Below are 17,490 nucleotides of genomic sequence, written 5' to 3' on the forward strand. Positions count from 1 at the left end.
GCTCTCATCTTTCCCAAGCCACTGTTTGTGGATGAAGTCAGTGTTGAGTCAAATAGTTAATATGGAATTAGAAACATCTGTGATTTGTGCCTACTGAATCTTTATGTATTGAATCTAGTGGCAAAGTCTGCTGCCCTTCATTTAAGTTCCAGATGCCACTCTCATTTAACCTTCCCTTCTTATTATCAGAACGCATTGCCTTTGTGCATCCTTGCTCACAGACACCTCTGTCGTGCACACCGTCAGGGTTAAAGGCTGTGCTGGGAAGCTGTGAGCACAGGGGCTGGCACCTGCTGGCTTTCCTCACACCCTCCTGATCCATTGCAGGCTATGTATTTTTCTGAGTAATGAAAAGTCTAATTATGCAGCCCATATTCCTTGATGAAGTATCTTGTCTGCACATAGATAGCTGCAAATATAAATATTGCGAATTTCTGCATGACTTTATTTCCCTTGCAAGCAATAGCACCATTACAGCAAATCTTCAGGATTTCCAAAGCAGCAAGAATGTTTTCCCTGGAGCTAGATGCCTTGCAGAAAGTATTCCCAGAGAATTTCAAGAGTTATTGTTCTCTGTCACCACAGTTGCAGATGTATGCACCCATCCTCCAAGCTGCACAGCGAGCCAAATGAAAGGACCCCACCCTTTCAGGAGTATCAGGGAAAGAGGTGCCCGTTCTGTTCTGCACACTCAGGCTGTGTCTGGAGCCAGGCTCTCGCTGTAGCAGGCCCAGGAACTGCACGGCTGTGTGCTGGGGAGTGCGTGAGCAAATGGTGAAACCCAGTGAGAGCAGAGGCTGAAGATACTTGGTTTTAAGATGAGGACACAGTTTGCCCGTGCCCAGTTCAATGCTTGTGTGGCAGTGAGGAGCAGAAGCCCCCGCAGCATTGCTGCCGTCTCCTTGCAGAACTGCAGCGAGCTGTGCTGGCTGCTCCTCGTGTCCCAGGCAGGGAAACTTCCCCGTGTGAGCGCCAGGCAGGCAGGGGCCGCGCGCGGCGCAGTGGTGCCGCAGGGCTGTGCTGTGCTGTGCTGTGCTGTGCGTGCAGCTGCAGAGCTTGGGCTGTGTGGGCCTGTGCTGCTCGCGCTCTGCAGGCCTCGGCGCTCTGAGCGAGGCGTCCTCGTTAGCTCGAGCTGAAAGTCTGGAGTCTAATTAGCGAAGTGTGCTTCTAATAGTAATCATTCTTTTTAAACTGACAAGGAAGGCTGCCCGTTTAACCACTTAATCGCTACGAGTTTTCTTAGGCTGCTTTTTGCAAATATATTTAATGAAGAAGTTGTAAATCTAAAGGAGCTTAAAATTTTAATTTTATACAGAAATATTTTTCCTTGTTCTCATGTTTGTAGTCAATTCTCCGGAGTGCAGTCACATGAAATGTTCTTTAAATGAACATATTTGCTAACTGGCATGATTTCAGTTTTTAAAACATCGGTTCCAGCAATTAGGCATTTTTTTCAGTTCCCAAATGACTAGAGAAATTCGTCTTGATTATAATTGCTCTTAGCCACGCATATCTAATTTGTGTCTTTTTAAGTGTTAATTAGTAAACAGTTTGAGCTGACATCTTTATGTGTTTGTGTGTTGAAAAATGAGGCTTATTGCTTCTGTAGCTCGGGGTGGTGCTGCTGGCTGTGACATCGTGACATTGAGGTGCAATTAATGAAGACATGCCTGCCAATTAAAAGGCGGTCTGGAAGCACGGCTCGCTGACACGCCGCCCCGCAGCTGGCAGCGCTCGGTGCCGCGCGGACAAAATGGCAGCTCCGCGCGGTGCCGCGGTTGCCGTGGCAGCGCCAATTCCTGTCGCGCCGCGCGTACACCGTGACGCGGAGGAGGGCGGGAGGCGACTGCGGCGCAGCCCGGGAGCGGTCGCCGAGCACCCCCTAGTGCCGCAGCGCCTCCCTGCACCGCGCGGCTCCCGCTCCCGCTCCGCCCGCAGATGAGGCCGGGCGCTCGGGATCCCGGCGCGGCTCTCGCTCGGCCCCGCCCGGCGCCGTGCCGCGGTGCTGCCGTGCGGCGGGGCGGGAGGCGGCGGCGCTCCCGGGCTGACTGCCGCCAGGTGGCGCTGCGGCGGCCCCGCGCCTCGGAGCTCGGCGGCGCTGCCCGGGGTGAGCGGTCCGGGCAGCCGAAACCTGCGGGCTTTGGGGCTTCGGCCCAGGTTGCCGAACCGACGGTTGTAACGACGGCGGTAGAGCTTGCGTAACCGAGGCGCGAGGCGGGGAGTCGTCCTGCCCGGCCGCCCGGCGTGGAGGGCAGCGCAGTGGGCACGCCGGGTTAACCTGGGGCTGTCGGAGAGGGGCGATTCTCCGGAGCGCCCCCCGCCCCGTCTCCCACTCGGGTCGTTCCCCCGGGGCCACGCCGGGGAGCCCGCGGTCGGGTGTCCCACGGCGCCTCTGTCTCGCTTTCCCGCAGTACGACTACAGCTTCAGGACGGAGCAGAGCGCGGCGGCCCGCCTGCCGCCCAGCCCCACGCGCTGCCCGCCGGTCCCACCGTCCTGAGCGCCGCCGGCGCCGGAGCGGCCGCGTGCAGCACTACTGAGCGGGACGCGGCTCCGGGCCCCGCGGCCCCGCCGCTCCGGCCTCGCCCTGCACCGCCTCCGTACGCCCCGCTCCGCGCGTCAGACCTCGCGACCCTTCGGCAGCTGCTGCAGATGCGTCGCCACGTGAGTATGCTGCTCGGAGAGCGACCGGCGGCCTCCCGGCTGCTCCTGTTCCCATGTCCCCTGCTGTAGGACGGTCACGAAACAGCCGACCGTAGCGAAGCGCCGCGCACGGCCAGCTGCGAGCTCGCAGACGATCAGGAAATGCTCGGCATTTACTGAGAAAGTAAAAGACTCAGCCGTCAGCACCCGGGCCCAGCCCGCGGTGCTCGGTGGTGGCACCGGACGCGGAGCACGCGGCAGCTCCGCCGGGCTGCGATCTTCGTTTTTGCCACGGGCGCGTGGGGCCGGGGCCTCTCGCTCAGGCCTGCGCTGCGCCCCTCCTCTCCCCGGCAGCTGGCAAACGGAGCCCGCGCGGAGCCCGGCGCTGCGGTTCCTCCGCTGTGCGCAGCGACCTCGAGCGACAAACGTCCCGGCTGCCCCCGGCTGGACGCTGAGCCGCGCCGAGCTGATGACAGGTGGCTGCTGCTGCCCGCCTGCGGCGTGGGGCGGGTCTCTCATTTTTGCCTCGTGGCTGCTAAAAGAAGAGGCGTGCCCGTCCCCTTCGGCACTCTAGAGGGAAGCACTGAACTCTGGCGTAGCGCAGGATGAGAGCTGATGCGTAAAGCTGACCTCAGCCTCCTTGTGAGCTCGCTCCAGAGTTGAATGCATGTCTTGGAAAAGTCTGTTGCTGTAATAAGTTATTGAGAAATGCCTATCTGACTCTGTGCTGCTTTTTCAAGTTTCTGCTGTAGAACAAAGCTACATCATGGCAGCAAAATGGCAATTTTTAAGTAAGTGTTAAAATGTACAACTTTTTGTATTGTAAAATAATGATTACCTAACCCCATTGAAATGCAATTGCCATGGTAACAAGTAACAGTATTGCCGCTCTCTGTCTGGGTCACACGTATGCCCTGACCTGCTTTGCACTGCATTTGATGGATCTTGTATTTTCTAGTTGGATGGAATGGTGACTAACGGTAGGTTTTGTACTGTCAGCTTGTATTTTTTATTTGTACATATGTAAAGTATTTCTTGTCCAAAGACTCATTTCTGGTTTTAAGGCACCGTATCGTATTGCTGGGATAATGAGCACAAAACACCTTAACGTTCAGCATAGTCTGATTCCAGTTCTTTGCTTCAACTTCTTCCAGTCAGGTAATCGTTTTCTAAAACTGCCTCTGTAAAGCAAGGCTGTGTGATTTGAAAGCACGGGCAGATTCAGTTGCAGGTGTGTCATAATTTGGTCAAAAGAATTAAAGCTATTTCATTTGCATCAGCTCTGGAGGTTTGAGTGACCCCCTGGAAGTGCTCATTTACTTGAAGGTTGCAGCACCATTTGTAGTTCTTATTTATCCTGCAGGAAAGCAAAGCCAGACCTCACTGCCAAGCTTCACAAAGGCCAGATTGATGATGCCGACATCGACAAATGAACACACCATGGCAGCCTGGTCATTTGGCTCAGGTTCACTTGAAGTTCAAATCCACTCTATGCTGTAGTAGTATGCCCATATCATCCATCTTTTGTCGTTCTGTGTTTCTGCGTGTAATTTGTCCTGTAGTTTTCTGTGGCATCCATTCATAGCTTCTCCTGTAGTACAGTGGATGCTGCAGGTAGGTGGAAGCTGGCTGCAGCGGTGCGCTCCTCATCGCCTTGGGACGGCGGAGCTGCGGATGACCAGCGTTCCCCATTGCTGGTGGCAGGGGAGCGAGGGCTGTGGAGACAGTGCCAAGCTTGAGGGTCAGCTTTTGCTACCAGGAGATGGGGGCATATCTGGAGGAGCACCGTGCCCACCGCCTCTCCACGTGCCGAGGGCAGCACCGACCGCACAGCAATGAGGAGCAGCTTTGGGCACTGCCAGGCTCTGATCTGGGGGAGCTCTCCCTGAGATGTCTCGGGGAAACAGGCTTGCAGCACTGAGTCCCTTTCCGTGAGATGTAGCTTAGAGCAGATGAAACTTGTGCTTTTGTATAGCTTAGCCTTCTCAAGTAGTAAGTTCAGCTTTCTCCTCAGTGACCTACGAGAAACACTGGATGGCTCAAAACGCTGACAGGACAGGCAGCTGGCACAAGCATCTAAGAAATCTTCAGGATATATTTGTATAGTGGGTTCTCCTTCTCTCTTCTCTTACACTAGCCTAGCAAATCTACTTAAGGGACGCATCTGCAAATAAATTTGGAAGATGGAATAGTTTGGGTCTTTGCAGTGTTTCTGCACTGTGGCCTGCAAAGATAGCAGTTCCTGAAAGTGTGAAAAGTGCAACTGCAGTTCTCTGTATAGCACAGTAGGGATGTCCTGAGCACTGAAGGCCAGTTGTGCTCTCAGCCATGCTAACCGGTGTAACAAACTTGGCATTTCCAAAAGGAGAGAGCTCAGAGTCTCTCCTTAGAAGCGTGATACAGCACAGCTTGGCTGGTTTTGTATGTCATTTTCGTGATCCACTGATTTTTGGAAGCTTTCTTGCTGCACCTCTGCATCCCCAGACTGTGGGTACCAGATCAGTATTTCCACAGGCGGTTTTTTACTGTTCTGTAACTTTTGTACTCTCAGTAGCTCATTGCAAGGCTGGTCCTTGCATCCTTGCAGCGATATGCTGGAGCCCGCACAAGCATCTCTGCATCTTCCTCCCTCCTGGTCCAACATGCAGTGTGCTAGCATTGCCCAGGGAGTCAGTGTTCAGGCAGCCTGATACCGATGTTTTCTGGCTGAAGAGAAGCCTTCTGAAGCATACAGGGAGGAGATGTGTCAGCAGACTGCAACAGAAGTGGATTTGCAGAGCTTTGCCAGATGTGTTTGGCTACCTTGTCTCTCTCTCTAGAACAAAACTAGATACCAGCTAGCTCAGTGTTGTGGCTAATGGAGAAATTAGTTTGCCGAATTATCCACCAGATTTGTATCTCTGCAAGGAATAGAAAAGCAGCAGAAGTTTTCTTACTGTACAGTATACCTTCTGATGTGAATTAGTAGTGGCATGCTGCCTCCTGGGTTCCCCTCAGCAAAGAGCATACTGAGGTGACTCATGGACTGTCCAGGACAGACAGTCTAACATGTTAATTATGGAAAGGCAAGATATTAGTGCAGAAAGTAATGTAGAGTGTGAACTTTGTGATCAAGTGTGGACAGACCTAGCAGATGTCTTCCTGTGGGAGTGTTTCATAGCTGTAGTTTGTAGAAATAAGCTTTGTCAGACTTTTCTCCTTTGACTGTCACTGCGGTTATCCCGATGTTTTAGGAGGGGGTCCTCTGGGAGCCTCCCGTGTAGTAGGACGTTGTTGGTAGTCTGGAACCTTGGGTTTTTGGCGTGCTCACCCGCGGCACCTGGCAGGGCTGCTGCGGTTCTCCTTGCCCCTTTCCCAAGGGCGGCACAAACACTGCATAAAACGGAGCCTGCAGCACGTGGCTTACCGCTGTCTTTAAAAAAGGACGAAGGCAGTGCCCCTGCTGTGCTCACCCCACAGCAAAGCAGCGATGCTGGCTGAGCGAGGGCCTGGCGATGGAGTCCCAGCCCCACGGCCGCCGTGCCCCAGCCCTCCTCGCACAGCGTGTCCGCATCGAGCATCGACTCAGCCCAGCCTTGGCCGGCGGAGATCCCGGCGCTGGGGCAGCCGCGCGGGGTCGGTGTTCGCTGCTCCGAGCCCCCAGCCAGCAGCAGTGCTGCAGGTGGGGAGGGCGCTGCCCGCGGAAGGAAAGGCACGGTGAGGTGCTGCTCGCTTCGTTCGGTACGGGGAACCCAAACAGTTCGGATGTTTTGGTCAGTTGTTGTAAAATTGTTCCCAAACAGCAACAGTTTTAAATGCCATCATACAGATGGAGGAGAGAAACCTTTTATGCAGTTGGAAAGTGTTGTTTTGAGATGCTATGCATTGTGTTGGGTTATTGAAAACAAATTTACTGTGCATTAATCTAATGAATGTTACTACCTTTTATATTTATTTTAGATGACTCTCCTGTATTTTACAAAGGGAAGTTTCATTGTGTGATAACAGTCTGTACTCTTAATATAATTTGTTAAATAAAATCTGTTTTAATTGGTTTATTCTCTGTTTTGTATATATGTTAATTTTGGAGCTTAAGAAGCTTACAGTGCCACAACTGCTGCTCACGGGAGCAGAAGCACTCAGCCCTGGGATCAGTCCGCTGGTTTTGGCTCCTCACCGTCACTGCATTGGCCTCTTTGGATCCCAAATCTGGAGTTAGAATGTGTCAGGAGGAATAAACATCAGTCAGTGCTATTCTGAACTCTGCTGCAATGCAGCGGTTTTAACTGTAGCACCTGGAACTATTTTTATTTCTTGGAAAGATTACAGGTTTAGTTTGATACAAGTAATGTTTTCTTGCAGTAGACTTTGACTTCAGTGCAGCATTTGCCTTGATACCACAATGAATGCTCGTTCAAGGAGTTAGAACTGCGCAAGGTTAGCATGCTAGGTGAATAAGAAGCTGGGTTTCTGGCCAGGTGGATGTTTCCAGCAGCATCCCGCAGTGGTGAGTTTTCTCACCTCCCCCTCCCAGGATTTTGAGGAAGTTGAAGAAAATAGAAGATCATTACTCATAAATGTCCCTTGATTGGAAGGTGCCAGGAGCGGGTATTGCAGGCTTTAATACAAGAGACTCACAAGGGAACTTTTCTCTCTGCCCCAGCTGCACGTCACCATTTCCTTCTGCTTGGTGCTGACAGGGATTTTCTGAGCGGTTCTGGTGGGACGCAAGGGCTGAAATCAGATACGGCCTTTCCTGTGCTCTCAAGCTACCTGGGAGGGCAGAGGACACTGCAAGAGATGTGACCTGAGTTCAGGCACAGGACATAAACCATGGGAGCAGAGGAGTCACTGGCGGTCGGACCAGGAGCTGTGAGCCCCCTGATGAGCTGCAGAGCTGACTGCTCCTGGCTGCCCGCGGCTGGTGCTGCAGAGGTGATGGAAGGAACCTCATGAAGGTAATTTGCTTTTGTTTGTGTTGGTTTTTATCCTTGTAAACCAATCTGAAATGTCTGCTAAATTCTATGCTGCAAAGTCAAAAAATCAGAAGTCAGAATGTCTTGGCTTCAGCATTTTCTGGAGGGGAAAGGACCACACATGGCAAATGCACTGCTGCACAGGCAGCATTCCAAGGGTGCGTGGCAGTGAGCTCAGTACAATAGATGCAGGCAAAGTCAGTGGAACAACTCATTTATCCTCTGTGAAGTGCTCAGGCAGGGCCAGGAGCAGCTGGCATTGCAGCAGTGTGCAGCAGGTGACAGCAGCGTGCAGCCTGAGCACAGCATGCAGCTTTGGGACCGCAGGGCACCTTGCAACTACAGCCACAGTCCCCATCTGCAGTGACCTGACGGGGGGAGGGCCCTGGGTCTCGAGGCAGGGCCTTCTCTTCGAGGTGCTCAGCAGTGGCTCCCCGTAGCTTTGGGGCTCGGTGCCGGCACAGCATTGGGGTTTGGTGCTGGTGCAGAGGTTCTGGTAGCTGTGCGTGGGCTCAGAGCAGCAGCCCTGCTGGGCTCAGGGCCCCATGGTCTCATTTTTTACAAATATTATAAACTGGGATTCTGCAGAAATAAACAGGGTTTTATAATCAGCTCTGAAATACAGCTGTATTTTAAGAGAGGCAGTTAAGGGTGGATGTGTGAGTTACAGGAAGGTGCCATGCTTTTACGACCCGTGCTCTGCACTGTGTGGCCCTGCTTCATGCTCTCTTTGTCAAGTGCTGCTGCTGGCGAGCGATTTAACAGCGGCAGGGGAATGTGACTGGGAAGGCTGCAGCTCCAGTGCCACTGTCAGCATGGGGAGAAGGCTGAGTGCGAGTCAGGATGGGGACAGGATGATGCCCAGCATGGGGACGGTGCAGGCAGCAGTGCAGGCGGCAAACAGCAGGGGCAGAGCTGCTCTGTTGGTTGGGCAGGGGGTCCTGGCCCCATGGATCCCAGCCCAGGTGGTCCTGGCAGCTCTCTCCCTTTTTGCAGGCACCCCCCGGGGCAAAATGGACTTCACGATGGGGGAGAGGTTCATGTCACACCATTAGAACTCAAGTTTGTTATTCATTCTGCTGTTATTTTTCTGAACTTGACTCAACGGTGGTGCACACTGTGACCTCTGGCATCTTCTCTCACCCCAGCCAATATCCCCATCTCGCATACTTTGAGTGCCCTTTGAATTAAAGGAGATTAATTCCCAAGTTCCCGACATGCTCTTCAGGCGCATGTTTTTATAACCTCCTGAAGCAAGTGCCCCTGGTTCCACCAAACTAGCTCAGCCTCACGCTGCAGGCACTGGGAGCTACCACTGGTCCCCAGAAGGAGAGCACCCCGCTGCGCCCACCCACGGCCTTCCTGCTGCCTGGGGATGCAGCAGGCGTAGGCTGGCAGCAGCCGTGGGGTGTGATGTCACAGGCTGCTGGGCTTTGTGCTGCTGTGGCTTTTGTTGTTGTTTGTTTTCTTTGCCTCTTCTCCCTCCTACAGCTTCAAGAATTAACTCGCCCTGGGAATTTCTCCAAATCCTTTCCCTTCTCCGAAGTGATGGATAAGCCATGTAACTGATTGCCGTGGCCTCGGAGAGGGTAAACATCTTCTGCAGCTTAAAATGAAACTTTCTCACTCCTTGGTTAATGAGTGTTGAAAGAAACATAAATAGAAATAACACGGGATTTCCATGACTAACAGGATGACCGCATCAGTGAATGTTGTCGGGGTTAAAAATGACTCAGCTTTTGCTTCCCCAGGGTATGATGTTTTATCCCGCGGCAGGAAGGGCTGCCAGCAGCACTTTGATGGTCTGGCAGAGCCGCCACGGCTTGGATCGTGAACTGGGAAGTGCTTGAATGCACTGGGAAAAAAAGGAAAGTCCTGAACTCTGCTCCATGTGTGCAGATTTCGCAAAGATAAAGGAGCCCACAGCTTTATCCAGCCATGCTGACTCTTTTCTTTTCCAAAGCCTTTTCAGATGTTTTCACTTTTCTGCTTGCTTTGTTGAAAGATGTAAAAATTTAAGACAACCACAAAGTAAACATTTCAAAACTTTCTATTCTGAAAATTAGCAACACTTTCAAAATCCCCCAAATTCTGTTTCTGCATGATCTGAAATGAAGATGTTTGGCATTTCTTTGGCTGGCGGCAGACTTTTGTTTGTTGATAACCTTTCTTCTATTTTTCCAAGAAAACAGATCGGTTATTCAGTGGAAACACCAGATAAGTCGATGTCTTGTCAAAATAAAGCAGGTTTTCCTTATTAGAGTGAAATAGTAATGAACTCATCTGCTTCCAATATTTATAAAGAATAGAGAAGCCCATTAATTCTACTGCTTGTGAATCAAACCATCTGTGATTTCTTTCCATTTGATGTGTTTTGGTTTTAATATACATTTTTCACAAATAAGTGTAGGGATTTTTTGTGAAAATGTCACATTCAGAATCTCATAAAGAAGGAACGCAAAGAGAGGGAAACGAAATGTTTTGTTAGCTAAGTAATTTCTCACCTTGTGCAGAGAATAAAATTCATGCCAACTTTAACACATTAGGCGACAGAATTACATGTTCGGCTCTAATGCAATCCATGACGTGTAGCGAGGCAAATAGGGTATGTTTGGAAGTTTGTTTTCCTTTGGGAGTCACACAGGACGTTTAACCTAATCTGTCCTGACACTTGAATTACAACGTTATGAGCTTCTTCAGGGAAGCAAAATGGTAGATGCCTCTTCCTAGAGCCAAGCAGAAATTAATAAAGCGGGCGTCGGGGCAGAGAGGCCGGTGGCATCGCGGCGGCGCTCGGCGGCCGTGGGTCCCGGCTGCAGCTCTCGGACGTCTCGTGCCACACTTCCACCAGGGGCGAAATCTGACCTCGAGAATTATGCTCCATTAAACCAAAACGTGAGAACGCCCCACGAGGGACCGCTTTGTAGTTTGACTTGTGAGTGTTGGATCTTAAATTAAAATGAGTATTCATCCAGCTGCTCTGCCCTGTTTTTTTACAGCCTTCCCCCCAGCCCGTATGCAGAGGCAGCTCCGTGTCACGGTTTCCAGAAGCACTCCCGCAGTGCAGAGCAGAGCCGTGCAGCTCACTCGGCCCTGCCAGCCGCCCCCCACCCCACGGACCCCCGCGGGGCCCTGCGGGGCTCTGCTCGGCCGTGGGACCCCCAGCGGTGCTCTGCTGGCACTGGGGTGAGCGCGGAGCGGCGCAGTGAGGCTGTGCTGCAGATGGTGCAGCAATCAGAGCGCTTGTGGGCAGAGCAGCGCCGTGAGTCCCCCTGTGTTACCCCTCCTGCTGCTGAAAAAAGCACATCTTCTTGCTTGTTTTTTTTCTCTCCTTTTTTTTTTTTTCTTTCCAATCATCAATAAAATCTTACTTTGGATAACCTAAGTAAAGCTTTTCTCGGAAGGTGAGGCCACAGATCACAGCAGTGCTGGGTGCAGCTTCTGCGTGATGCTTTCAGCTGCACCCAGGGGGACACGGTGCTGCCAACCTGCACAGCTGATCCCACGCACACGAGGATGTGTGCACTGGCACAGACAGAAGATGCTGTCCCGGCTGCCCCTCGCGCTGCGCCTCTCATTGCTGCACGCGCCGCTGCCCGGCCTGCACTGCTCTCTGCTGTTTCCACAGCTGTTGGTTCCTCGGTGTGGCAAAGGCCAACACAGGTAAGAGGAGCGTTTGTCTCTTGGGAGAGTTTTCATACCTACGTGCAGCAGCTGAGCCTGCCACTCTCCTTCGTGTAGTTTGTGCTTTTATTGCTTGAATGAAGCTTTCAGCTGCCTGGACTTCAACTTTACCAAAATTCAGTGTGCGACTGGAAGGTTCTTGATGTGTTTTATTAGGTATCTTTCATTCTGGTTTGGAGCTGCAGCCGCCGCTGGCCGTGGGCGCTTCCTCCCCCCACAGCCCCACGCTCGGCCCCATCCGTGCAGGGCTGGCAGCGCCTCGTGAGCGCTGCGTTGCCGCACTGCAGCCACTGAGGGCTCTGCCACGTCTGAGCCGGCGCGGTGCCTCCGCCCCAGCTGTGCGGCACGCAGGGGTGGCTCCTCTGAGGTTGTGCTGGAGGGTGGCACAGTGCCCACAGGGGCGATGAAGCGTGAAGGAAATGGAGGCGGGGGGCTGAGGCACCACGAGGTCACGTTAGGTCATCTTCCTGCCAGGGGAGCTGCCAGCAGGAGTGCCTGGAAAGGCATTGCCCAGACAGCAGCCAGGAGCCCCGCGCTGCAGCGAGCCGCAGTCCTGTGGTGCAGCTGTGGGCTCACTTGGGCGGATGGATGGACGGGCAGCCGCAGAGCTCCCCGCAGGACCCGAGGAAGGCCCATATAAGGGCCGAGCACTGAGGGCATGGAGACGCTTCCTGTGACTGAGTTGTACCTGAATTGCTCAAAGGTTTTATGCTCTCCCACAACCCTGGCAGCTGCAGACAGGAGCCAGCTGATGGACTCAAAGATCTCAATGCAAACTTTTTGCCTGTTCTACCTCTGAATTCCATTTTCTGCCCAAATGCCTACTTGTATGAAACTTGTAGGAACTTAATTATCCTTGAGACTTCTGCTTCTCTATGAAATCTGGTTCAAATCAGTTTAAAAAAAGAGTTCAAAGTCGTTGGGCAGGCTGGGCAGACAGACAAGCACGCAGGGATCACAGGAGCCTTGTTTTTGTAGGAAACGAGATTAAAAAGATCCCACGGCGCACGGAGCTCCATCGGTGCACCCCCGGCAGCGCTGGGTGTGGGGCTCAGCTCGGCACAGCCGCACTCAGACCCAGAGCCTCGGCCTCAGCCCGGCTGCTGCTCCCAGCTGGACGCAGACTTGGAGCATCCCCGCTCTCCCTGCAATGCAGACCTGTACCTAATTTCTTCTGAAAAGGGCCCTGAGGAAGTCAGCAGATGTTATTATTAAAGCACTGAGTATCAGCAGCTCCCGAGATATTGTCAGTTCGTTAATGAGCTGATCAAACTGTGGAAAACAAGGGGTTTCCCAGCCTCCTATTAAGGAAAATAAGACCTCCAAGGTTAAAAGACTTCTTTTAAACTGCACCATGTTTATAGGTTGCCAAGCGCTCTTTAATCAGTTTGTTCTTAGAAGGCCCTCGCTGTCCAGGCACAGGAATGGGCGTTATCCCAACCGGTCCCCAGAAGGAAACTCAGCCGCCCCGTGCTGGGAGCATTCGCTGACATTTTGCTTGCCAATTCCTTCTTAACCATTCCCTGCAGTTATTGCAAATATTTGGTGAATTCTCTGCATATCTCTGCCAGCAGCTCTGCCTGCAGACGTCTGCTGATTTGTGAATTACTGTTTCCCCGTTTGAAAGTTAAGGTCATTTGCCTATCGACACATTTGTATTCTGTTTGGCAACCGCCGCATCTCAGGGGTTTCCCAGGACTGCAGAAGACACAAAACGCGTGAGTGAGAAATTGAACCAGAGACTGCCTGTATCTCTTCACTGCACCGTCTCATTCCTGAACCATTCCCGTGTCGGGGGATGCACCAGCTCAGCTCAGACAAAAGCAATGGGAAATGGGAGCCCACTCTATTGGGTCCTTTGCTTCATGCTACGTTATCTGGAAACTCCCTTGGGGTTGTTCAGCTGCAGGGATATTTAGGATTTAGACAGTGGTGCTGATGAGATTACGGTAGCTAGGAGTGTAGGAGAACCATTTGTTACTTCTGTAGTTCAACGGAAGATCACAACTTGCCTTAAAGGCACATTACCACTACTGCCATGTGAGTCAGGTCCAAGGCCTGGCCAGGACAAACCCTCATCTCGGGGAGCTTCATTGTGTCTGAAAAGTAATTAGGTAAACGGCTACGGAGAAGTGATCAGACAAAGAGAATACAGAGACGGCTCATTTTTATCCCCTCCGTCTACTCACTGACGTGAGGAATAAAAAAAGAAAAATAACAAACATCCATGCAGGCAGTGTGTGTGCAGCAGCGCCGCTGTGGCCCCAGCCCAGGGAGCATCTCCACGCAGGGCAGCAGCACACAGCACTGCAGCGCAGGGAGCACCAGGGACAGTTATTTCTGCACAGATGGATTTATGCCATCAGATAAGCAGTGACTGCTGTAAATATGTCTTTTGCTATGCAACACTGAGGAAGGGACACACAGATAAATTAATCCTGAAATAGAGCGCGTGATTTTAAAGATGGAAAGGACTGTGCATCCCTGGTGTGTTTCAGTTAGTTATGTCTAAGGGTATCTCCTGAGCTGCAGTTCCATGGAACATTTCTGACATTACCAATCATTTTAATCATAACCTGTGCCATTCACTGAAACTTTACAGGCACGAATAGAAAAACAGCCACCAAATTATGTCTCAGCATCCAAGAAATACCACTCCCATCCTGCCTGCCCAGCCCTGCGCCTTCCTCTGCTCTGCCCCAGGTGGGCTCCTCCGTGCTGCACACTGCGGGACCCCCTGGCAGTGCTGGGGAGCAGAGCCCAGAGCCCAGCAGCAGTTCCTCAGCCCCCACTCTGAGGCCACCGCGGAACCAATGGGCCCCAGCTGAACCAGGAGCATTGAGTCTGTGCTGATGGCCAGCAGGTGTCCTTCTGTGTTCTGGGTCATTTGTGATGGCTTCAAACTATAACATGTAATAAAAAAACAAAAAACCTCAAAGAATGTGTGGGAAAACAACCCGAAGAGCTGAGCTCCAGGCCTGCTCGTGGCAGAGGGCGCTGACCACGTGCCAGGATTGCTGCCAGCTGTGGTGCCAGCACACGCGAGGCCAGGCTGGGTTCTTTAAGTGAAAACTGAAAAAAAAGCTGTCCTCTGGGTGGGAGGGTGGATAGTTCATTTGCTCTCATCTATTTCAGGTGTGGAGCCAATTAGCAGCCATTTGCAGGATGGCTGTGTTAGAGCTGCTGCTTCCTTCCAAACTGTGAGTATCAGTTCTATTTTTTCATCTTTAAAAGTGACTTTGTAATTAGCCTGGAATTCTTCAGGAAGAGGCAAAGGCTGTGCTGGTTTGGGTTAGATTGTTTTGTTAAATCTCAAAAAGCCTGTTTTTCATTAAAGGAAGTGCATTGGCTTCTGGGGAAATGGCCGAAGACCTTTCCCCTTCCTGGTGTTCAGAGCATTGTGCGTGTTTGAATTTGATTTTCTCTTCCATTTAAGCATTTGAAGCTTGGCTGCCTTCTTGGTCCTGTGAAGCGTGGAGTGCGTTGAGGAGACGGGTGTTTGCTGCAGGCTGTGAGAGCCCTGGCTCTGTGGGCACTTAGGAGCTGCCTGCCCAGTAGCTGGGCAGCCCAAGGGTGTTGAGCAAATGGGCGCGGGGGGGAAGGCTGTTTTCCTGGGAAATGTTGAAAAGTTGCTGGTGGAGCAGAAACCTTGCTACGTGGGTTAGTGAAGGTAGAGTTCTTTTTACTGCTTAATGTTTGTAGTACAGTAGCTCGCGTTTGGTTTGTGCTTGCACTGTTCTTGAGTAGTGATGCTTCTGGGTGCCCACGGTCAAATCTATGAACTCTTCTAGAAGCAAACCTTCATCTTGCTGTGTGAATCCCCCTCAGTGCCAGTGGTGTTCCTGCTGTGTTTCACCTGGGCTGAAGAAGTTATTTTGGCTCTTTAAATATCTGGAGGCCAAATGAGCTGCGTGTGCTTGAATGGACGTGCAGCAGTCTGGCTGTGTTGATGTTGAATTGCGTAAAAGAAGCCAAAGGCAGTGATTCTTCTTGGAGCTTTCATCGTGCCGCGGGGCTCCGTACCGTGGACTGTTCCAGGAGGTGGAAGCAAGGAGCTCTGCCAGGCCCAGGGCTGCCTCAGAGCAGGAATTCCTTCCTGTGGGCTCTCAGTAGAACTGGTGGATGCTCCGCTCTGTCCTCATGCTGTTCTTTGGGCATTGGCTCTTGGCTGGGCCAGAGCCTCAGTTGGATGACTTGTGCTTTGACCTCTCTTAGGCACTTTCATTCGCAAGTCATGGATCTTAGGTGGAATTCCTACAGAATTTCTGTTATGAGAGATGTGGAGCGGGAGGGGGAAGCGGGAACGTTGCTGCTGAGTACAGGAAAGCTCTCCCAGTGCTCGGCTGGGAGCAATGCAGGGGCTGCTGCTGATGTCCTCCCGGTCGCCGTGCTGCAGAGCGCTGATGCTGTGGCAGCTGTATCTGTGTGCTCCACTGGTGCTGTGCTGTGCACTGCAGACACATCCATGGCAAATTTTTGGCCAACATAAATCTGAAAGGGAGTGGAGTTCTTGCGTTCCGTGTTGCAGCCCCACGCGTTGTTATGGTTCCATGTAGCTGTCGTGGCACTGAAAGCTTAGAAAACACAAAGGCGCTTCACAGAACTGAAAAGGGCACAAGGTGTGGGGAAATCTGTTCTCGTAGAGCTACTTTGGGAGAGGGAATGCTACAACTGGAAAGAGAAGATGCTTCTGTGCTGACGTAGCTGGGTTTTTGTTGGGCTTTTTGGTCCTTCGGTGGTTGCTTTCTTTGGTTGCTGTGTTGGATGTTGTTTGGGTTGTGTGTTCTTGTAGGGCTTTTTTGTTGGATTTTTTTTTTTCATATGATAACACCAAAAGGAAACCAGTGCAACTTCTGGCAAATTGGAAACAGGCCTGAGTATTGGACTTTACATTGATGGTACTCAGGTATTAATCCATTAAAGTAATCAAAAGAGCTTAAATAAGAATCTGAAGGCTGCAATATATATGTCAATGAACAAGCTGTAAAACTTCCTGAAAAGGTGATTTCAAAGCCATATTGCCCAAGCTTGGCAAATTGCATATTTAATTATTTTGTCAGTCCCTCTTTCTAGTCTAATCTTTTGGTGAAATACCTTTAGACATATGAAATCAGTTAAGATAATTAGGGTATGATGGAATTAGGTGTGACTTGATTTTTAAGAAAGATACCATCCTCTGCCTCGGTATAAAATGTGTGCAGACCCCAAAAGCGAGACTGTATTGTGATGTTTTCTTTTCTATAAAGATCAAAGGTCTCCAGCCCCTTTCAAGATGCTTGCAGAATTTGTTTCCTAATTATCTCACATTTACTTATGTGTGTGCTGGGACGTCAGAGTTAACTCTTTGATTGTAAAGATGAGATGGGGCCATCATCCAGATGACCGCAGCTGAGGCCTCCATCTCCAAATTGTTTTTCAGATTATCCAGCTCCACTAATTCTCACGTCCCGTTTTAAAGCACGGCGATGAGGTGCTGTGTTTGCTTTATTTAATACCCGCTCCTCTACAGCAAAGATTTGTTTTTCCTCGGTAAGAGTTTACACCTTCATTAATATCCTTTACGAGTTTGCGTGCTCTTCACAAGCGATAGTAAACTATTGGGGCTTTGATTTGTCTGCGGGTCGGAGCTGTTTTCGCCAAACCTTTATGATCTTTCCATGATGTGGTGCCTGAGTTTCTTCAGGAGAAATTTCTATAAAAGTTTTGAAATTAGAATTTTTTGGCTCACTTCATTGACTTTATTTTCCCCCATCTAGAGAGGAATAAAAGAGCGACAGACGCACAGAAATGTGAAAACAGGCTGTAAGGTTTGCAGTTCCAGTTGTGAAGTTACAAAAATAAAGTTGATTAGAATAGCATGAAATCTATAAAATAAAGAGTAAAAGGGTTATAGGGGAAGTCTAATATGAAACATTTTTAAACAATGTGTTTTATTTACTTTTTATACATTTCCTTTCTCATATTCTTTTGAACTTTTCTGAATCTTCTCATATGTTTCCTAATTACATTTGCCTCTCTGACTCCCGTCAGTGTTTTTTGCCATTGTACTGGTGGGGCTGATGGTTTGTTTGTGGGGATTTTGCTTTGTTTTTCAACAGACAGGAAAAAAAAAAGGAAAAAAAAAAAAAAATGCTGTCTTGGGCTTATCCGGGGGAACGTTCAGGGGGAAAAAAAAAAAAGCGACGACAACGCACAGCAGAACTCAGAGAT

The 17,490-nt window shown here is 50.8% G+C and overlaps 1 protein-coding gene across 10 annotated transcripts in view; it reads left to right on the top strand.

Annotated features, from left to right (window-relative positions):
- Nucleotides 1-9,727, top strand: part of MVB12B (multivesicular body subunit 12B) — a 52,102-nt gene extending 42,375 nt beyond the window's left edge. For 7 of the 10 annotated variants that reach the window (XR_014887223.1, XR_014887224.1, XR_014887218.1 and 4 more), the window contains 2 exons: nucleotides 7,321-7,578; nucleotides 9,088-9,727. Coding sequence is in view for 3 of the 10 variants with exons in the window: in XM_085239152.1 (XP_085095278.1) it covers nucleotides 2,412-2,498 (87 nt within the window). In the remaining 7 variants the exon portion in view is untranslated. The other 3 variants (XM_085239153.1, XM_085239154.1, XM_085239152.1) reach the window with 3 other exon arrangements.
- Nucleotides 9,728-17,490: the final 7,763 nt, after the last annotated feature.

Source organism: Meleagris gallopavo, chromosome 19 (assembly GCF_905368555.1).
Source record: "Meleagris gallopavo chromosome 19, MGAL_WU_HG_1.1, whole genome shotgun sequence".
NCBI lineage: Eukaryota > Metazoa > Chordata > Aves > Galliformes > Phasianidae > Meleagris > Meleagris gallopavo.